Genomic DNA, 23,902 nt, shown 5'->3' with positions numbered 1-23,902 from the left:
CAAATAAGGTGAGATGCCTTTTGGCAACTCGTTTAGGTAAAGATGACTTTTCCATTGCTTCCACCTTGGTATCACCACCTCTGGGTCTGCTCCCACTGATGAGACCTCAATAAAGGTCGAAACCGGTCTGGGTAGTGGCCCTTCCCTTAATGCATAGCATTATACATATCTGTATAATGCTATGCATTAAGGGAAGAATGCCTTGCATTATGGGAGATACTAAGACGAGGAGTGATGAGACCTTGGTCCACCTTTACCACGAGTTGCCCCAGTCCTGAAGATACTTCAGGCACAAACTTTGTTTGCTTACACTTGGATAAGGGATTAAACTAAATTTATTAATTTATAAATTTATTATCTATTTGTAATAGATAATAATAGGACTCTTGCTTTGATGTAGTAAAAGTTTTTTTTTTCTCACCAGAGGTCAGGCCAATAATTGTTGTAACAGTTGGTCAGTAACTTTAGCAAACCATAGTTGCAGCTTGTTTCTTTGTATATATATATATGTGTATGCTCCAGATGATGACCTTGATATGAAGGTTGAAATGTCAAGTGTTCATTTTGATGTATATTAAACTGAAGTTTTGCTCTAATACGGTAGTTGTCTCCATAATTTTTCATACTGTAATATGTGAGTAGAGTTAATCTAAAAGTTAGTCATTTAAACAGAATGGTAAAGGAAAAGGTCTTTGACCTGGGTTAGTGTTGAAAAGATAACTCAGCATATAGATTCATTTAGTAATGCTTTAAAAGATTGAATCAAAATGTAAGACCTTACAAATAACATAATTTAGAAGAAATTTGATTGGAACCTAGTAATAGCATATAACATAGTTATGGTATACTATCATGGTATCTGTTACACCTCTGGAATGTACATGTCAAATTTTTTGGAGGTAAAAATAATGTTTGATTTAATTAAGAGTTAAAATGTAATTTAATTAAGAGTTAAAAGTGAGGAGTAAAGCTTATTCAATATCATGATTTTAAGCAGCCATTTCAAATATAATATAAAAAAAGAAAATTTTATTTATAAAATACAAAGTAAAAAATGCATAAAAACATATAATAATATATGCTGTATTATATTCAAAGTTGATAGGTGATTTTCTTGCATGTTGCGAGATCATAATCTCTTCTTTTCAGAGTTTCTAGGTTTATCTAATCCTTAACTTGAACTCTCCATGGGTTTTATTTATTTTTTAAATTACTGATACGAAAGGCAGTCACCATTTGGTCTGATTTTTAATCTGATGGAGAACAGTAAAAATCACTTCTACTGTCTGTGGCTACTGAATTTTTTATTCTCATAGTTACTAGTAAAATCCATTGAACTTATAATTTTTAAGGAGAAAAAAAAATATATATAAACTATAGATTTCCAGGTAGTGTACTCTTGGTTGAAATTTGACAACAAATTTTTGTACTAATCATCTAAGTGCTTGAGCTGAAATCTTGAGTTTATTTCATTTTCATGCCCAACTTACAGCTTGACTAGTTTACATTCACATAAACTGAATTCAGACTGAACAGTAATTTGTATTCACTTTGGGAATTCAGTATACCATTGAATTCAGTTTGAATAATAAGCAGATGTCCCAACCCTGAGCCCTGTGTGGGCTGAGGGTTGGGACATCTGGGAATCATATGCCATTGATCAAACACACACACACTCATGTTGTTGGGTAATTTTCATTGTCCTAGGAGACATCAGGATGGTTGTGATATCTCATGTTGGGTGATGAAAATCACCTAATGACTAAGATGTCCACTGTCCTCATATTGGAGACTATGAAGTGAAACAGTTCTAAGAAAGGAAAGTTTAATTCCTCCAATATTGGGACGTAACATGTGTGCACACATACACACAGGTAACAAAACTAAGCAAAATATGGACAAAAGACTAGCATTCTAACTAGGCAGGGGGCCATCTGCAAGCACATGTTGTAGCCTAGCAACCATATTTATTCAAATTAGGTAAATTTTTGAGAGTAGCTGCAGATTCCAAAAAACAGTTGTTCTCTTCTAAATTTGCTGTTTTGGAGTATGGAGATCTGTTTTTCCAATTTGATTCTATAAGCTGTATTCAAAGTGTGGATACAGCTTTGTGGTGTATATGCTTGAGTTTGACTGCAAGAGGCCTCATCGTAATGAAGGTTATACTCCATTAATTAGCGTTTTAATGATACCATATTTTTGGGAGGTGGCAGGGCATTGGGAAAGTTTGAATGTATCTGTCTGTGTTGAGTGGCTTTCCTGTGTATTGAAAAGGACAAGTTACCATTAGGTAAGTGTGTATACAATAATGAATATTGCTATAGGTTGAAGCAACTCTTATCCAAATTACCTGAAATATGGGTCTTCATATTCCTTAAGATTAACAGTCACTGCCTTAAATTAAGTTCAGCATTTTTAGAAATAAGTTGTCCTCACAAATTTTTATCCTTGAAATTTTTTAAATTTAAAATATCTTCTGTTTTCTACAAATCAATGAAGTGACTTCTGTTCTCATTAATAACTACTGATACCAAATTGGAAACAAGAAATTTAAGTTTTATGGATCTTATTGCTTTTTTAGCACTATACGAAAAGACCAGTTCGAAGAAATGAAAAATGACCATTTAGAACTTGAACTGTAAGTATTATGTACTTTCCTTTTTGATATATTCTTGTGTATAGTTATCTTTTGTGTTTGCAATTTTTATTTTATTGTTTCTGTAAATCTCATTAATTGTGCATGGAAATAAATTATCTAATTCCCATTAAATAAAACTTAATATGAATTATACTTATATAATTTTTATTTTAACAAGCATAGAAATTTTCCCCATTGTCAAGGGCATCTTTGTATAATTTTTTGAATTAAGCAAATAGAATAGAAATCAGAAGATTCAACAATATATTTGATATAGTTATCTTTTGTGCTTGCAATTTTTATTTTATTGTTTATGTAAATCTTATTAATTGTGCATGGAAATAAATTATCTAATTCCCATTAAATAAAACTTAATATGAATTATACTTACATAATTTTTAGCTTAACAAGCATAGAAATTTTTCCCCATTGTTAAGGTCATCTTCATTTTTGAAGTTGCCCTTGAAGTATGATTTTTGAATTAAGCAAATAGAATAGAAATTAGAAGATTCAACAATGAAAAAGTGTTAACCACATGTATGTGATGTAGTGTCACATTCTGAAATACATTAAGGTCCTGACCAATCAACTTAAACAAGACTTGATTAATTTAAAAAGAAAAAAAAAATATTTGCATAATGTGTGGAGAAGTACTATATCCTATAAAAGGGATAATTTCAGTCCATTGCTTTTGTTTAGATTCAGGCGATGTAACAAGATTTCACAACTTTCTTTATATAAGCATTCCATCAATTAATTACTTTTATGAAGAACCTTAATTTTCTTAATCTTTGAATCCTTTGGAAGAAGATTAAGATTCTTCATAAAAGTATTTATCTGATGGAACACATATAAAGAAAACTGTGAAACCTTGTTATACCATCCGAATCCCTTTTATTGGAAATAGTACTTCTCTCCATGTTCTTCAAATAATTTTTATGTATGTGTAGTTCGTGCAATTTCATTGATAATCTTTCGATCTCTATTCTGCTTGTTTGAAAATCAGTGATTGACACTGAGACAAAAATTCTATGCTTGTTAAAATAATTAAGTAAGCAAAATCCATATTAAGTTTTATTTAGTTATCATGGCTTATATTGCAGTTAAAGTTACTAATTTCCATTCAGATAGTGAGTTAATTTATATAATGAATTAAGGTTATTACCAAATTTGTTGTAGTTCTTTGTAGTATCCCCATAAAAAAAAAAAATTACAGTATTTGAAGAGTACTATAAATTAATATGAATGTGTGTTGGTGATATTGCTTATAAGTTATATAAAACATTAGATATTTAAATCTTTGAGTAATTATGGAAAGAAAAAAAAAATTAAAGAATTTTTTTTCTCTTTCAATAAAAGTTGGTTTCATTTTACAATGCATTTGAGTTCTAGAAAAGTCAGCAATTCTTGTTTTGCATAAACAAACATACCTGTCAGTTATTGAGAGATAGCAAACCCATAATTTTGCTTATGAATTCAACAAAAAAATCTAATCCCTTTTTATTTCCTTAAGGAAATAGGTGGAGATTCAGTAGTCCTAACTGACTTAAATCATCAGGCGCTTATCTTTCACCTTTAGCTGTCTACAACAGCTGAGCTCATGGCTGCATCTTGTAGTTCTAATCTATCTTGCATTGTGTGAAATAGCATGGGTTCTACTCAATTTTTCTGAGTTGTAGTTAAAATCAGACTTTTCAATAGAAAAAACTCTACTTGCATGTATCAAAGATCATCTAACTCAGGAAAATGGCTGGAACAACTAAAATTGAACCTTTAATTCTGGTGGGTTAGCATTACAGAATTCAAAAATCTTGCCATGAGGCTACACAGATAGTTATTATTCAAGTATAAAAATGGCAATTCACTATGTTTTCAAGAATAATGTTGAATGAAGAGAGCATCAGCAAGCATGATTCCCATAAGTATAGTTTGTGTTACAGTAATTTAAGTCCACATAAATTATTTTAAACTATGATCATGATTTTCAGTTTCAAGACTATTTTCAGTGCAACTTTAAGATTAATAAAAGATCAGAATTGCAATAAAAAGAATGGGAGAGAAATTGCATGTTACATTGGGGGAGAATTGCATGTTACAAGCATGAGGAAATATAATTAGACTCCAAAGCAAAAAGTAAATTGAGTTGTAGTAGACCACATAAAATATATATACATATAACAACAAAATAAATTATCTAAAATGATGACTTCTTTACCAAAATTGGAAAATCAGCACTTCAGAATTGTTTATCCAATCTTTATATTGGAAAAGGAGCTTTTATGTAGCACTTTTACTCTTTTCCAATAGCTCTTGTGTCTGGAAGATATAGCATCTTTGCAAGACTTGATTTGCCAGACTGAAGGAAAGCAGTGTGATTCTGATACATTTCTAAGTGTGTACCATCTGAGATCTCCCCATAGTGATAATATCAAAGACCACAGGAGGGGAGAATGAGGATAGAGTCCAAAGTTATTTATTATCTTAGGAATGTGATGAAAAGTTATAAGAATTAAAGAGGAAAGTGAATTTTATAGGCAGCAGTTAGTTTTGTAAAAAGCTTCAGTGGATCAGAGTGAATTTGATTCTCATATAGATTACTTTAAAGAAGTCATCTAAATTTGACAAGGAACAGTTCCAAACTGCAAAAATGTCCTCCACACAATATAACCATATGAATGGAGAGAAAATGAAGGTATTCACTAAGGTTTGTTGTAAATGTCTCATAATAAGTAGCCACGATAGGAGATTAGATAAGATAATTCATTGCCCTTTGTTTGATTTGGTTATAAATTTTTCTGACATGAGAATAATTGCCATTAATAGCAAAATCAAATGATTTCATATTTATTTTCCTACAATTGTTCTAATATCTCTCAGTAGAATATTAGTAAAGATTAAAATCATATTCTACATTAAATGTTCAGCAGGCAAGAAAATAGTACCACAAACCTTGTTTTTAAATAATTAATTGTTTTCATCCAGAAGTAGTCACTGTGAAGGCAGAAAGTACTGTTGACAGATGTATGCAATTCCCTATGTAATTTTCTGATAGTCTTAGTGGCACGTTTTCTTTATGTACTTAGACTATTTAGGAAACCCTACTGCATAGGAATTCTGGCATAATCATGGATCTTTTTGTTATTTTGCTGTCAGTTTGTATCTCAACTTGTGAATTTGGGTGTGTACCATATATCTGGAAATTCAACACTAAGTAGAGTAGTCATGTAATATAATATTAAGCTTTCTAAAATATTCATTTTCATTGTCTGCTGCCACAGCATGTCCTCCTTTGCTGGTATTTGAGAGAAGAAAGATAGCTTAAACTCCAGCTCTTAAATTGGAAGGAGAAATTGTAGCTCTAATATTGACTGGTTTAAAACAAGTTACGTTCTTTTGTTTTGAGAATAAAATGCAAAGAAATTGGAAATTAGCACACTGAGGACAATGCTGTGCATTGTCCTCAGTGTGCATTGTCCTCATTGTCCTTAGCACACTGAGGACAATGCACAGCATTTGTGAGGAACATACATAAAGGAGAACATACAAAGAAATGAACTGCTTCAAAATGGTTTATGCTATTTCTTCTATTTTTGGAAGAAATAGCAGAAAGAGATCTATTAGTGATCTCTTTTCTGGTGTCACTGCTAGTTTTCTTTCAAAAAAAAAAAAAAATTATGTAGTTTCATCAAAATGTTGAGATAGTAATGTTTATATCATTTCCTCAAAATAAAGTTACTCTGCAGTTGTACTAACTTGAAATAGTCATAATGAACTATAAATATACCTAGTATTTGAGCCAAGTAGGCAAAGTCTCTGAGACATTGTGGGCTGCTTCAAGTCCATGAAGAGCAATAACTATTAAGTAAAAAAAATTGAGGATGCTCTTTAAGGACAGTAAGTAAAGAAATTGGTAGGAATTCATACATTAAGGGCAAATTGAACAAGATTTCACAGCAACAGTACATAAAAGAAACATGAGAATGAAGAGAGAATGAAAATTAATTAATATCAATTACTTGAAATCTTCATAGTGAACTGAAATGAAAAATAACTTTAAAACTGTGTTCCAATTTGCAGGATGTCATCACTGAAGAAATGAATTGATAGAAAATCCTATATATATATATATATATATATATATATAGTGGCCTCAGTCACACAGTTAAGAGGAAAGTGATTATTACAGCTGGGCATGCATCAATGTTTTTTCATGCTGCAGGAGTGGGGAACCCGGTGATGGGCAGCTAACATAAATTACTACTGTTTTTCTCAGAACATAAGGAAATACTATATAATACATAACATAAAATTTGTGTAAGGACATCTCTTTTTGTGTTTGAAAGGCTATTCTTTATCCACAAGGTAAAACAACAACTCTGAATTTTTATTTAATAGGAAAGGAATTAACCAGTGAAAAAGTATATTAGATACTTAATTTTGATATTTATATAATAGTTGCAAACAAGTTTATCCAGTTGGGTTTTTGATATCTTCTAAATCAAATGATTTCCTCCCCCATGAGTCTTTCTTCTGAAGGCTTAGAATAAATGTTTTAAGATCTTTGAATTGCACTTAATTTAAATTAAAATATTTTAAAATGGTTGTAATTATCCAGCAAGCAAGCAAGCACAGAGCATTCACTATAACTAATTTGCATTTGAGAATATAATATATGAACCAAATTAAAATAATGTGACATGCTGAAGTTAAAATCTAAAACTGTGGTGTAAAGTACTATACACACATCTAAAACTGTGGTGTAAAGTACTATACACACGATTTTGTAGAGGAATAAGCAGCTTCTGTGTTCAGTATTCTATACATTGAATCAGTTTAATGGCATGCACATGTGCCATTTAAATTTATTTATTGTCCTTAGCAAAAAAAAAAAAAAACTTCATTCCTTAAATTACTTGCAGGAGACAAGTGTTCATATCTCCTGGCTTAGCAAAATACACATGAACTAGAAAATTGGCCCGAAGTAAATAATGGAAGCAGTCATTACTCTCAAAATAGTTATTCTACAATTATACTTATCAAGTGCAAAACAGAAGTAACCTTCCTGCTGGTTAATTATTTATTTGAGAGGGGTGATGTAGATGGTAATTCTCAGTTGTTTATAATAGGAAAGGAAGGGAGTCAGATCAGGGCTTGTTTCTGGTGGAGATTCACCTACAACCAAAACACTTTCTAAGATGAGCGTGACATTACCAAAATTCTGCTCTTGGCACTTTGTGTTTAGTGTCCTTGTAACCAATCTTCTTTTTCAGTGCATGTTTCAGGGCTTCACATAAAGAATGTACTAAAAATTGCTTTGATAGTATGTTTTATCATTTGTGCATGCTAACCAAGTTAATCTTATACCCCCCCCCCCACACACACACTAATGTTTCAAAGTTCTTTTACTAGATTTATAAAATGAACCTTCCCTGTATAAGCAAACATAAAAGAATAACAAAGGGAAGAAGAAAGAAAGAAAGACAACACTCATACAAAACATTATAATCAAAGGCAAAGAAAGGAGAATATGGAGTAACAAACAATGACCAAAGACAAATGTGAACATCGGCATGTTATAATAAAAATAATATGCACTAACATAAAGTTTATGCCATCGTTATACTATAATTGCTTTTTTAATTACTCATATATGAGCATTCAGATTTTCAAAAATCATAGTTTAATCTGACAACAAATAAATACATAAGACAAGGACATAATTATTGACTAGTAAAATTTTCAGCCTGGTTTCTTAGTGGAAAATAAGCAAGTTGAGTTCAATACAGTAATAATGAAAAATCAGAGCAGAATATTATGAAGATACTATCAAGACAAGAGCCTTAATGAAATACGAAAGTTAATATATGATGTGACTATGGAAATAGACAAAAAAAATATTGGAAACATGTACTGAATTCCTGAATGGAAACCTATAGAACAAGTAAAATATAAGACTTATTATTGTTTATGTGACCATAGGTTATTTTAATTACTATATATGTTCATATAATAACGCCCATCAGTTTCGCTTTATTATATGAGCAACTGTCTAGCTTTCTCAAGGCTTTAACGGTAAACGCAAAAAAATGATAAATGCACAAAATATAAAGAATACAAAACAGTTAGTAACTATAAGGTAGCTAAGTTGATACGTTCGCGTGACAATGTCAGCATGTATTGCGAATCATTAGTCCGTGTCCTGAACATGCGTTGCATGAGCACGTGTTATGTGATTGTTGGCGTACTATAGTTCCGTCAAACTGAGTGAATTGATTAAATTTTTCCAAGTCTCATTCAATATGGCACCCTGATTTCTGTTTAGGTTGCTGCTTGTTCATAGGACTACTGTTGCTTCTTTGAATAATCAGTGTCTGAAATCGTCTATGTGGGGCATAGAACTATTTTCCCGGTCTATAGAATGGTTAGAAGTTGAAAAGTGATACGCTAAACCGAGGTGATCATCCTGTTATGATTGACATCTCCAACATGTTCTTTCTGTCTGATTTCGAGGCTTCTTGAAGTTTGTCCATTGTAGGAGAGGCGACACGTACATGGAATACTGGAATACACACCTGGATATTTGTAAAATGGAACACTATCCTTAGGAGATCTTAACACCTGTCTAATGCTAGTAGTTGGTTTAAATACAACTCTGATGTTATGAGCTTTTGACAATCTCGCTATATTGGTGGAAACCGAACCCATAAAGAGGATGACGACCATTGAAACCTGCTGGAAGACTTTCTTGTTGTCGGTGGTTATCTTTATACAGAAATTTGTTGATAATGTTTAGAGGATATCCATTTTGAGATAGTGTTGTAACAATTTGAGACAGTTCTGTCTGAATCTCGTCTTTGTCTGAGACAAATTTGCAGACTGTTTCTCAACATGTGGATGATGCTATGTTTATGTGACCTATGATGGTTTGAAGAAGAATAATGTAGATATCATCCAGTATCTGTAGGCTTTTTGTAAAGGGACAGTTTGAAATTGTTATCTTGTCTCTTTACCAGTATGTCTAAGAAGTGCAGTTGTTTGTTATTTTCCACTTCTAGGGTAAATTTGATTTTGTTGTGGAGCGAGTTGATTCTATCAACAAACATATCTATGTTTTCTATGCTTTCTTGCTATATGATGAAGATATCATCTACATATCTCCACCATATTGATGGTTTAGGAATAATATTGGTTAAGATTTCATTTTCTAATTTCTCCACGAAAAGGTCTGCACATGGTGGTGACAGAGGGCTGCCCATGGCCTTCTAATTGTTGGTATACCTTGTTGTTTACCTTAAAAGAATTTGATTTTAGGCAGTGCTTGAATATCTGTGTAATATCTACAGGAAAGAGACCTTTGATAATGTTAATTACTTCTTCTATTGGTACATTTGCAAATAAGGATACTACATCCAGATTGGCCATTGTCTATATTTGTTGGTTTCACATTCTTCAGTTTTTCAACAAATCGTTGAGAATTTTCAAACTTCAAGAAGCCTCGAAATCAGACAGAAAGAACATGTTGGAGATGTCAATCATAACAGGATGATCACCTCCGGTTTAGCACATCACTTTTCAACTTCTAACCATTCTATAGACTGTGAACATAGACGATGATTTCAGACGCCGATTATTCAAAGAAGCAACAGTAGTCCTATGAACAGGCAGCAACCTAAACAGAAATCAAGGTGCCATATTGAATGAGACTTGGAAAAATTTAATCAATTCACTCAGTTTGACGGAACTACAGTACGCCAACAATCATATAACGTGTGCTCATGCAACGCGTGTTCAGGACACGGACTAAAGATTCACAATACATGCTGACATTGTCATGCGAATGTATCACTTAGCTACCTTATAGTTACTAACGGTTTTGTATTCTTTATACTTTGTGCATTTACCGTTAAAGCCTCGAACAGTTGCTAGCGAAACTGGTAGGCGTTATTATATGAACATATATAGTAATAAAAAAACCTATGGTCACATAAACAATAATAAATCTTATATTTTAACACTTCATGACCAAATATGAATACTTTTAAATAAAACAAGTAAAAATTTCAACTATTCAGGAATAATTTTTAGTGAAGATGGCTGTTTAAATATGTAAATTGACAACAGAATAAGCAACACTGGTTTGGTGGAGAATTAACAGAATAAATCTATATGGAATACAAGAAATTAGTCATACATTAAACTAGATTAAACTGAGAGCTGGATTAGAAATAAGACACTTGATGAGTGACTGGAGACCACAGACATGAGTGTTCTGAGAAAAATTACTAGATGACATCAATGGCAGAACCATATTAAAAATGATATTAGGAAGGAACTTTGTTTAAACAGTGTTTAAACTTTTTTTATGACAATATCCTTGTGGGTAGGTGAAATCATGCAATAGTTTAGAAAATTAAGGTGTGCAACAGTTGTTTTGTGTGGAAAAGACATATGACAAGGTGCCAGGAGAGAAGTTATTCAATAACCTACAGTTATATAGTGTCAATGGGGCATTATATCAAGCAATACTTAGTCTTTATTTGAGTTGTAAGTCAGCAGTTAGAATTGAAGGAAGTACAGGAAGATGGTTTAATGTTAAATCTGATGTCAGACAAGGATGTACATTATCCCCTCTGTTATTCATTATCTATACATTATGAAGGAAAGTGGTATTAAACGTGATATTAAAATTGGAGACGTTAATGTCTGCTCTTTGCTTTATGCAGATGATGTTATACTTCTAAATAAATCCGCTACAAGTCTGCAAGATTCACTGACTAAATTGAATAACTGTTGTAATAGATATAGTATGAAGGTCAGCAATAAAAAGACAAAGACAATGAAAATAGGCAGAATCATTGAAAATGTCAACTGTGTTATGATTGGAGAACCTGTGGCACAAGTAAAACATTTCAACTACTTAGGCATGATTTATAGTGAATATGGTAAATTAAATATAGAAATAGATAACAGAATCAACAAAGCTGGTATGGTAGGAAGTCAATTGAATAAATTCACATGGAAGAAGAGAGAAATTAGTCGGAACACTAAATTAGCTGTATACAACAGTGTTCAAACCAGTTTTAACTTATGGATCTGAGAGCTGGGTCAGAAGCAAAACACTTGACCAAAGACTAGAGACAGCAGATATGAGAGTCCTGAGAAAGATTATAGGCATGAACAGATGGCATCAATGGCAATATCATATTAAAAACGAGAATATTAGGAAAGAACTTGATGTTGTCACCATCCAGGAATGCGTTAGCAGAGCTAATCTCAGGTATGGTCACTTAAACAGGATGGGCAATGAAAGATTAGCAAAACAAGTGTTCTCTGCCAGGTTGGCAGGAAAACAACCCAGAGGAAGGCCAAGATATAGGTGGATTGATATAGTACAAAGTGCCTTAGACGATAGAAATATGAGATCTGATAATGTTGGAGTCTTGACAAGTAACAGACTGATTTGGAGGAAAATTGTAGATAGGAAGTTAGTAATGATGTAAATTTTTCATGTAGTACTATCATATACTGTACACCCCCCTTGAGGCTACATGGCAGGAATTTGACGGTGATGATGATGTCTAGTTGAGGTTCTGTTAAAAATAATAGGTTCAAATATTTAATTTTTGTAGGAAGAACATTGTGCAGAATTTCAGATAATGTAGAGAAAAGGGGACTGATATATAGATAGCAACCTATTTCACAATAGGTTGTGAAATAGGTTGCTATCTATTGTTATTATTGTAAGGAATCAGAATTTTTTTTTCATATTTAAAAATTAAGTTCCCAGAACATCTGTCTCAAATACACTGCTAGAGACTAACTTCCAGCATTTTTTTTTTTTTTAATTTGCTTAGCAGAACTTGTTTATTACTGTGCTTCCATATGCATATAGGGATAATTTTTAAGGAAAAAATAATTACAATAATTCAGATGTCTATTTTTAAGAGCTACTCTGAGATTTGGCTGTATTATATAGGAAGAACTGTATTTTTTCATGTCTCACACAATTCAGCTTTATGTGTTTATTACCTCTTTGTTTCAGCTTTGTTGAATGCACAGAATGTGGAAGAAAACTACACCAAGTATGTGTTCTGCATCTGGAGACAATATGGCCAGAAGGGTATGTTATATAATTTTTATATTATATAAATGAAAATAATAAATTTTCTTTTTTTTTTTTTGGTATGGATAAGGTATTTAATTAATTTGTTTATTTTTCAGATTCACTTGTGAGAACTGCTTAAAAGCCAAAGGACGAAAAAGGAAGGAAAACAAGTTTACAGCAAAGCGTAAGTCACCTAAGGTTTTTAATCATCCCATAGATGTGTGTTTGGCATATTTCACTTCTGTATTCATTGAACTACCATCTAATTGATGAAACAGCCAGAGCAGTTTGCAGTGGGAATATATTCTAAATATTCAAGGGTAATGTTTATTACAGATTTTATTAAGCAGAAGAGGGGATAAAACACAAAGCTGAAAACCAGTGAGAGATGTAAAAAGTGACCAATAATTCTGTTTTTAGCAAATTGGAAACATTTTAATATTATGTATATATGTTCAGTTTTGTAGATATTTAATTTTTTGGAGTTTTGGTAATTAAGTCACCCATTCACCTGTTTTTAAATGCTACCAATGCCCTAAATGCCATTTTTTACTTTCACCTACTCCCAAATTCAATGAACTATAATAGTGTCCTTAACCACCTACATTATGCCTACTATTACAGCAAATCTATGATGTGGAAATTAAAAATAAATATTTTATTTGTATATTTTAACCTACTGAAATGATGCCCCTGAAAAATGTATGAATTTATCACTTGAACCATTTCTCTTTAAATTATAAGCCCTTCATCTTGCAACAACAGTCCTCTATTTAAATTTTGAAAGTTAGTGATGATGGCAATGAGCCTGATGTCATGAACTTAGCTTGCAACACTGCTATTAGACCCACTAGGTCTAATAGCAGTGTTGCATCTTTACCTCAATACAAATGTCACAAGGAAGTTGTAGAAAAGAATTGCATTGGCAATATGTTTTTTCACCAGAAGACCATCTGGAGTTGTGAAGATAATGCAACATTTGCCCTTTGGTCAGGAAGACTTGGATTTGTTTCCTATCTAGGAGACCAAAGAAACTTTATAAGAGCCTTTTGACAAACTGAGATAGCTATTCCCATATGCTGATGGCAATGATTTTTCCTTCCAGAAACATGGGTGTTTCATCCTGCAAATCAGCTAGAGAACACACAATTAAGACATAATATATTAGCTTCATAGCCTTAATTGCTTTGACCAAAATTCTATTCAAACCCAATCCATTTAAAGTTTCAACATTATGAAATCTATTTGAGGTCAGATTTTACTTTTGAGTAGGAAACTGAGCATCCCTGCAGCCCAGCACATACTGTGTGCTGGGGAAATAATGAATTGTGAGCCACATCCTCATGAATTGTTATTGTGGCTAAACTGAAAAATGTAAGATGAAATTTTATACTAAACATATATGCTGGCTTGTGTTATTCACATTGATAACGCCTCTTTCATTTTCTTACATCCTTTATTTTTTTATACAGATATTTATACACAAGCATGATAACAAAACCAACTATTACAATTTCTGGCCTTCAGTTAACTGGAATGAATCTAATCTCGTTTTTAGATTCATTAGTTAAAATTGATTTAAAAACTCATCATCATCATCATCAATTCCTGCCATGTACCCTCAAGGGGTGTACAGGATATGACAGTACTACATGAAAAAATTACATCATTACTAACTTCCTATCTACAATTTTCCTCCAAATCAGTCTGTTACTTGTCAAGACTCCAACATTATCAGATCTTATATTTCTATCGTCTAAGGCACTTTGTACCGTATCAATCCACCTATATCTTGGTCTTCCTCTGGGTCGTTTTCCTGCCAACCTGGCAGAGAACACTTGTTTTGCTAATCTTTCCTCTCCCATTCTATTTAAGTGACCATACCATCTGAGATTAGCTCTGCTAACGCATTCCTGGATGCTGACAATGTCAAGTTCTTTCCTAATATCCTCATTTTTAATATGATATTGCCATTGATGCCATCTGTTCATGCCTCTAATCTTTCTCAGGACTCTCATATCTGCGGTCTCTAGTCTTTGGTCAAGTGTTTTACTTCTGACCCAGCTCTCAGATCCATAAGTTAAAATTGGTTTGTACACAGTCTTGTATACAGCTAATTTAGTGTTCCGACTAATTTCTTTCTTATTCCATATGAATTTATTCAATTGACTTCCCACAATACCAGCTTTGCTGATTCTGTTGTCTATTTCTATATTTAGTTTACCATCTTCAGTAAAAATTGTGCCTAAGTAGCTGAAATGTTTTACTTGTTCCACAGGTTCTCCATTCACAACACAGTTGACATTTTCAATGATTCTGCCTATTTTCATTGTCTTTGTCTTTTTATTGCTGACCTTCATACCATATCTATTACAACAGCTATTCAATTTAGTCAGAGAATCTTGCAGACTTGTAGCGGATTTATTTAGAAGTATAACATCATCCGCATAAAGCAAAGAGCTGACATTAACATCTCCAATTTTGATATCAGGTTTAATACCACATTCCTTCATAATGTGATCCATATAGATAATGAATAACAGAGGGGATAATGTACATCCTTGTCTCACACCAGATTTAACATTAAACCATCTTCCTGTACTTCCTTCAATTCTAACTGCTGACTCACAATTCAAATAAAGACTAAGTATTGCTTGATATAATGCCCCATTGACACCATATAACTGCAGCGTATTGAATAGCTTCTCTCTTGGCACCTTATCATATGCCTTTTCCAAATCGACAAAACTTAAATACAGATCTTTGTTATATTCCCATGCTTTCTCGACTATTTGTCGTAAAGTGAAGATCTGATCCTGACAGCCTCTATTTGGCCTGAATCCAGCTTGTTCTTCACCAAGCTTTTCTTCCACAATTCTTCTCAACCGTTTCTCAAGTATACTTGCATAGATCTTGCCAGGAACACTCAGTAGGGAAATACCTCTGTAATTCTCACATTCAGTTTTATTTCCCTTTTTATATATGGGTACTATGAGAGCTCTACTCCAATCATCGGGAATTCGTCCCTCTGTCCGGGCTTTCTGAACTATGCAGTGCAGCCACTGTAAGACTCTTATACCACCATACTTCAGCATTTCTGGTCGAATATCATCTACTCCTGCTGCCTTTCCACATTTCAAGCCTTTGATGGCTTTTTCTACTTCAAGTATGGATATGTATTCCTGACTGCATGCCTGGTCAGTGTTTTTTATCACTGTGCTGTCATCACTGCTTGTTTCATTTAGCAGTTTTTCAAAGTAATTACTCCATACTTCAAGGATATCTTTTTCTCCTGTTTTCATTTCACCTTTATCATCTCTAATTCCTTTTACAGCACTCTTTCCTCCATTCCTAAGCTTCTTCAACAACCTCCAGAATATTTTGCCACCTTCTTGATATTTATTTTCTATATTCTTGCCAAAGTCCTCCCATGACTTTTGTTTAGCTAGTTTTACACACTGTTTAGATTTAAAAACTGTCTTGTGTATTTGTTTAGTATTTTGCTAAATTGTTTCTTATTCCATCTAAATTTATTTTTAGATCCCTATCGTACCATCTTTGTTGATTCTGTTATTTCCATATTTAATTTGCCATCTCTTGCCAAAAATTGTGCCTAAATACCTGAAATATAATATTTGACTTGTTTTGGAGATTCTCCATCAGAAAATGCAATTGCTTGCTTTAGTCTTGTTTTTTTTTATATTATATTCTAAATTATATGTTTGGAAAACATATAATTCACAATAATTTTGAATTTATGTTATATAAATAAACCCACTGTGTAAAGCTCTCTATGCAGATTGAATTTAACTTTTCATCATTATCATCATCATCAAATTCCTGATATATATATATATATATACATATACATATATATATATATATATATATATATATATATATATATATATATATATATATATATATACATACCCTCAAGGTGGGGGATGTACAGGATATGATAGCATTACATGAGCAATTACATCATTACTAACTTTATATCTACAATTTTCCTCCAAATCAGTCTGTTACCTGTCAAGACTCCAACATTATCGGATCCTTATATTTCTATCTTCTAAGGCACTTTTTTACTGTATCAATCCACCTATCTTGGTCTTGAATTTAACTTTTAATCAATTAATATTATATAGATAATCAAGTCACAAAAAAAAAACAAACATCACATGTGTCATGGGATGGTATGCTGATATCATTAGTTTATTTATAACACTGTAATGCTTTCAAAATGCTACTGCCATGCTGTGGATTAAACCAATCAGTTATTAGCATAGTCATGCAAGTATAGAATAGCATTTAATTGTGTGGTGGGCATTTATTATTACAGTAATTGAGCACTGTACTCCCCTCCCTGTCATGATTTTTTGAATCTTAATTTATTAAGTCATCTTCTCTTCATGTTGTTAGGCTCAATGGCATGTCATGGCAAAGTAACAGATTCATAGAAACCTAATACATACTCTGACATGACAGTTAATACTATCTGCATGGTTTACTATGCCATGACAGGCCATTGAGCATAAGAAGCCTAGTAGTCTTAATAAATTTTCAATACAATGCAATCCTATATGTCAGATTTCATTAAAATTCAATCAGAGATATGGACAAAACATGGGTGCTTACCCATCACTGTGAAGCATATCTAAAATGAAAGAAAACTGGTAAATAAAAAGGTAAATGTTCCAGAGCATTTCAGTTCACACTAATTAGTTAATTTTTATATTGCACATCTTAATCTATAAATAAAATCCTCTGCTGATAATTAACTGTCCTGCTTCATTTTTTCATGAATTAAGATAGAATTATGGAGATGTTATGCTCTATTCTATAGCAAACCCTGTTAAAACAAGATTACTTTTACATCTACTGAAAATCTCAACCAGAATGTACTCATTGTTGCAGATAATTTTATTCGGAATAATATACTTCACCATTACATGCTATTCCTGTAGTCCCTATAAGCCATTTATAGTGAGCAGTTGAATATCAAATTAGGTATTCAGTACCTTCATGAAGTGTATTTAGTTATTAGACGATTAGCCAGTACACTCGCCAACAACAAGCTGCAGGTTCATATTCCGCCATGGACATGGGTGTTTGTGGTTGTATTTTTAGAGGTGAATTTTATTGCACAGTTTGTGAGACCACCACTGCTCTGCTTATTGGAGACCTGAAGTTGCATAAAGAAAGTTCCATGTTTGTTTTCTAAAACAAGGTTTCTATATTATGTTAAAAAAAATAAAAATACAAAAATATGAAATTAATAAAACAAAAATCATCCTTAGCCAATCCATTTTTTTCTTATATAATTAAATATGTTGATTATCCATAATTATAGAATCACATATGCCACAGTTAATGACTATTTTATTATGTAAACATTTTGTCATATGTATCATAAAACATCAATATATCAAACAATAGGAATTGAATTCAAAAAAACAGTAGCACACATGCTTAAATTGGAATCCCTCTACGTATACAGTCACGTGTTCATGGATTAAACCTAATGAGCTGAAATTAAAACTAATTAAATTTAAATATTACTGATAAATTTATTTAATACAATTGAAGATAATTTCCCGAACTTTTGGAATAATGAGACAGTCATTTTGATTCAGATTAGGTCTATGAAGTAAGGCTTCAGCACTTTCTTTATATAAACATTCATTTATATATGAATCTATGTAGCAGTTTGTCAATGGATACTGTAGTTAGTGATTTCATGTTGTCCAGATTTGTGAGGTTTGGTAAGGTGGATGTGGTCTTGATGTTCAGAGATATGTTTATTTATAGATGCCCCTTTGTCCATAGTAAGACAAGTTACACCAACATGGTACTTCGTATATGCCAGGTAGCATCATTGGTGAGAGTTGCCATTTGTAAAAGGTAGCAAGTTGCGAATTTGGTTGATGGGTAACAATGAGCCAATATTTTTTTCATTTTTCATAGTAATCACCAAAGCTGACAAAGACAATACCACTGTAGTATTAGATTTCTGTCTAACCCTCTCCATTCCCTCATTGGTCACTCAGTCTCTTTGATAGAAAATTCCATAGAATTTCATACATGAATAATAAGCTTTGACATTCTCTCTTTCTTCACTAATATCCCTCACTAAGAGATGATAGAATTTTTGACCCAAAAATTTCCATCAGACATAGTATAATTATTCAAATTTGCAATCACATCAAATTACTTCACATGGAAAGATAAAATATATAAACAAGAAGAACAGCAATCGACTCACCCTTATCATCTAACTTAGCCAACTTTTTTTCTTGAATATTTTCTTCCTAGAAAGAATTTTCACTCTTGATCCAAAACTAACAATTTCGCAATGATGCGTTGATGATGTATTTGCAGTTTGGAGCTGCACAGAACAACCAGAACTATACTCATTTCTACAAAAAAATCAACTGCCTACATCCTCATATCAAATTCATGCTAAGAAAAGAATCATCAAAAGGTATTTCCTTTCTTGATATACACATATAGCATAAACAAGATGGATCTATTTCCACTACTATCTACCGAAAACCAATTTTTTCAGATCATTTAATCTGTGATATATCAGCTCACCATCCATCTCAAAAATATAGCATCATAAAATATTTAGTACCCAGAGCGCACAAGATTTGTTCTTCTGAAGAATCTCTAAAACAAGAACTGTAAATTATCAAAGAAACAGCTTTACTAAATGGATATAATCCAATACTTACCCAAAAAATAATTAACTACTCCTCTGCAAATCAACCCACACAGGAAGAATGATATATTAAAGGCATCTCTGAATGTTTGGAAAAATTATGAAAAAATGTCAACTCATTGCTACCTATAAGCCCATCGACGAAATTCACAACTTGCTTTCTGTCATATACTATGGACAGCCAGGAAGATCAATAAATAAGCATCTCTGAACATCAACACCATATCTGTCTTATCAAACCTCACAAATCTGGCTTTGCACAACATGGAATCGAAAACACTAACCACAGTATCCATTGACAAACTGCTAAGCTGCTACATAGATCCATATATAAATGAACGTTTATATAAAGTGCTGAAGCCTTACTTCATAGACCTAATCTGAATCAGAATGACTGTCTCACTATTCCAAAAGTTTGGGAAATTGTTATCCTCAATTGTATCAAATAAATTTTTCAGTTATTTTAATTTCAGCTCATTAGGTTTAATGCATGACTGTATACGTAGAGGGATTCTGATTTAAGCATGCATGCTACTGTTTTTTTGAATTGAATTCCTATTGTTATTCGATAATTGTACTGATGATGTCTTATGTTACATAAGATGAAATACTTATATAATATAAAAGTTATTAACTGTGGCATGTCTGTGATTCTATAGTTTAGCTGACCCGTGGCTTATGTGTACTATAGATTTACAACCTTTTGTAGGTGGGAATAATATATTAAAAAAGCATTATTTAATTTATGCTTCATCTAAACATACATTGGAAGACTGTATGATCTTCATGGATTAATGCAATTATGACCTTTACAGAAGTGCAAGAGCTGATCAGATTAGAAAACTTACCAAGTAATAGTCCAGTTAGGAGCAAAATTGTTAACTGGTTGAGTGAGTAAATTCCTTCCTTTGCTACCAACAAGTTGTTGGTTTGCATTACACTAATAAATCCCCCCCCCCCCCCCCCCCCAAAAAAAAATTGATGCTTTATGAATTTAAGTTGTTCAGAAGGGGGAGATTAAAAAAAATTAATTACAGTGATAAGTATAAGCTAGATGGCATGAAGTTTTCATTGCCCTGAGATTTTTCATCCTAAAAAGCTGACAAATTGACTTGAGAACCCAGTCAAGAAACATAACATGCTACTATGATAGATTAATTGCCTTATTCATGTGTTCTAACTAATACATCCCAATCTCGTGGGACATTACCAAATCAGAGATCTGAAGTGTCAAATTAACACAAGATTTTAGCTTTTGATTTGTGGTGCTGACATAAAGAACATAATAAACTATTTACTGTATTAATGATAACTTTAAAAGAATGATTATGTAATAACTTTAGCACAATGGTTTTGATGTTTGTATACAAGAAAAATTGACTTTCTCTTATAGAAAAGGCACTATGAAAATTGCATTTGGGCTGTGTGGGGAATTTGAAAGTATTAAATATTTTACTTGATCAGTTATTTACCTGCACTAAATTTCACCAACTCTTTTGTAAATGGGATGGTCATGTACACCTGACACTTGAAGAAACTTGGCCTGTGTGACTTGTCTGCTTTAAAACATCTTCAGGAATATATAGTGAACCTGAAAAAAAAATGTCTCTCTCTACTACACATTGTACTTGGGATTAAATGAGCATTTTAAGAAGGCTTTGAACATTTTCAAATTTGAAGAAATGCTTGAATTTTTAAGTCTCATCAAAGAAATGCTGTCAGCATATAATATGTTAGTACTGTGGGTTGCTTAAAGGTAAGAGTTAATGGTCCTGTTCTAGGAGACCAAACAGTCCTTTTTTCAAACCACTTTTAGGCATCCTGTAAGCAGGGTGTTTGTCTCAAGACATGTGATAAAATTACTTGCTGCCCAAAGTTTACATCCAATTCTCTAGCATCACACATGAAAAGGTGAACAGGGAAAATTTTCATTAATTCTCAAATAAGAAAATTAATGCAGGATAGGTACTAGCCTTTTTCCTTCTTCCTCTTTTCTTTGCTTTTTATCCTGTATTCTTTGTTCTACTTCTCTTGAGTCTTTTTTACTATTCTTTCTTACAGACCACCATCGCTGGGATCCAGTGCCCTGCCACTTGTGTTTGCCATTCAGTGCGAACCCCCTCCCGCATGGAGGTTTAGAAGAGGGAGTCTTGCATGACTTTAGCTTCTGCTTCGGTGCAAGATTGGTGGTCCTGGATGGCTCAGCCAGGATCAAGTGTTGCAGTAAGTCTCCCACCCAATGGTCTGGGGTTGGGGCACAAGGCTTGCTATGGTGCCGTATAACATCTGGGGGTAGCTCTGATGTTTCCCTACTGAGCACAGTTATTGCTTGCCAGTGAGTGGCCATTCACGTGCAACTCCATCGTGGGAAGGGGAAAAAATCCTTTGAACATGAATTCTTCATCCTCAACTGTTTCAGGGGGGCCCTAATAAAGTTCCAACTAAGTACCGATGCCATCAATACATTATTTGATAACAGAAGTAAGAAACAAAAGATGAGATGTATAAATACAGGGTGACCATAATTAAAGAGGTACTCAGAGCCCTTTAGTGACAAACGTAATGGACAAAATTCAACTGAAATTTTTGGTAAGCCCTGGAACATGGGATTTTTTATTTACAGAAGATAAAAAATAGTACACAATTCTGCCAGCAAGGGACATTTTGTACTGTTCATAATCACTGTTTCTACTGACTAGTTGGTAGATATAAGGAAGACTGAAATGGATTCATGTGTCTGATAAGACTGAAGCTATGGATCTCACATTACCAGAACATGCATTGCTTGTCAAGCATTTTCTATTAAAAATGCTAATGCTAATAGTGCTGCAGTTCAGAATTCTGGTGTTTGAAGGATAGGTGAAAAGGTCCAGTGACAATAACAAATCTTAGAAAAATGATTTTACGATTTGAAAATAGCAGATCTTTAGCAGTGAGGCTAGGATGAGGGCATAAATGGATTATTCCTCAACAAGTTGATGAAGTTGCAACTGCGTCGTGTAACATGGAATGAATAACACACGTGGATGCAGCAGTGTTCAGGCAACATCAAGCTAACTGGATATGCCAGACTCAATTGTGTGGAAAATCCTGAGGTTTCCCTTATACAAGATCTCCCACACTCAATCTTTGCTTCATCGTGATGTGGAAACTTGACTGCAGTTTGCCCTGATGTTCTTAGCTCTAATGGATGTTGATGATGCATGGCCATGGAAGATCTTGTGGAGTGACAAGGCACATTTTTATCTGAACGGTAGTGTTAACTCACTCACACAATTGCCACATTTAGGCTGTGAATAACCCTCATGTTCCATCAGACCTGTTTACAGTCACTGAAAGTCAGTGCGGTGTGGTTTCACTGCTTGGTTTATTATCAGTCCTTATTTTTTTTCAACGACTTTGCTTGACAGGACCAGTGACTTGTATCGTCTCTGCTGTTAGGTATCAAGAGATGCTGCACAACTTTGTTGTTCTGCAGCAGCAAAGATGCCTTGACTCCACTATACTCATGCAGATGGAGCACCATCTCATATTGGATTACTGATACAGCAAATGTTACAAAAACACTTTACAGAATGCAGAGTGATTACTCATGCATTTCCCACAGAATGGCCACCTTGTTTGCCTGATCTCAGCCTTTATGACTTTTGGTTGTGGGGGCCATCTGAATAGTGTATGAAGGACATGTTCCTAATTTAGCAACCTTGAAAGACAGAATAACGCATCATGTGAGGCAGATCTCTTGCATTCACCTGTAGAAAATGTCATTCACAGAATGCAGTTCTTAGTATATCTGAAAGGAGGATATATTGAACCACATCTGTAAGTTATATGAGTATGAAAATTGATTTGTTGTTTCTCTTCTAGTTATTACTGTTTAATTAATCCCAAACCTCACATTTATAGTGCCAAATGTCCCCTAGTGGCAGAATTTTGTACTATTTTTATCTTCTGTAAATAAAAATCGATGTTCCACAGTGTACTTTATTATTATTATTATTATGTGGCACCTACTCTACAACTCTGTTTCCACCACTCATTCCACCAACTATAAAGAATCCACAACTACATCAACATCATCTACACCAACTGCTCACCACCACTAGTATTTTCACAGACAATCACAAACACCCATGCCTATGGTGGGATTCAAACCTGCAGCCTTTTGGCTGGAGAGTGGTATGCTAACCACTCAGCCAAACAGGCCGGCACCAAGTTTGGTTGAATTTTGTCAAATACATTTTTCGCTACAGGGACCTGAACATGTCCTCCTTAATTATGGCCATCCTGTATACCATCTCTGCTGATCATTCAAGTTAATGGGTAAAATGTCACCATTCTTTATTCAGAAGAGTTTTAATGGACTGGCTGGTTCTCCCAAAACAACTAAGAAACAGTGTTCTCGTAATTTCCTTGTGGAAATATGTCGGCA

At 33.2% G+C, this 23,902-nt stretch overlaps 1 protein-coding gene across 4 annotated transcripts in view; it reads left to right on the top strand.

Moving 5' to 3' along the window:
- The window catches only part of nej (CREB binding protein nejire), a 481,376-nt gene that overhangs the window by 304,746 nt on the left and 152,728 nt on the right, over window positions 1-23,902 (top strand). For all 4 annotated transcript variants that reach the window (XM_090394332.1, XM_090394330.1, XM_090394331.1 and 1 more), the window contains 3 exons: window positions 2,582-2,638; window positions 12,681-12,758; window positions 12,860-12,927. In XM_090394332.1, coding sequence (XP_090250458.1) covers window positions 2,582-2,638; window positions 12,681-12,758; window positions 12,860-12,927 — 203 coding nt within the window. The remainder of the gene's footprint in view (window positions 1-2,581; window positions 2,639-12,680; window positions 12,759-12,859; window positions 12,928-23,902) is intronic.

The sequence above is a fragment of the Typopeltis vanoorti genome, chromosome 6 (assembly GCF_054136105.1).
Source record: "Typopeltis vanoorti isolate ZY-2024b chromosome 6, IOZ_Tvanoo_1.0, whole genome shotgun sequence".
NCBI lineage: Eukaryota > Metazoa > Arthropoda > Arachnida > Uropygi > Thelyphonidae > Typopeltis > Typopeltis vanoorti.
Note: the sequence above shows the minus strand (reverse complement) of the source record. Positions and strands in the feature narration are given on the sequence as shown.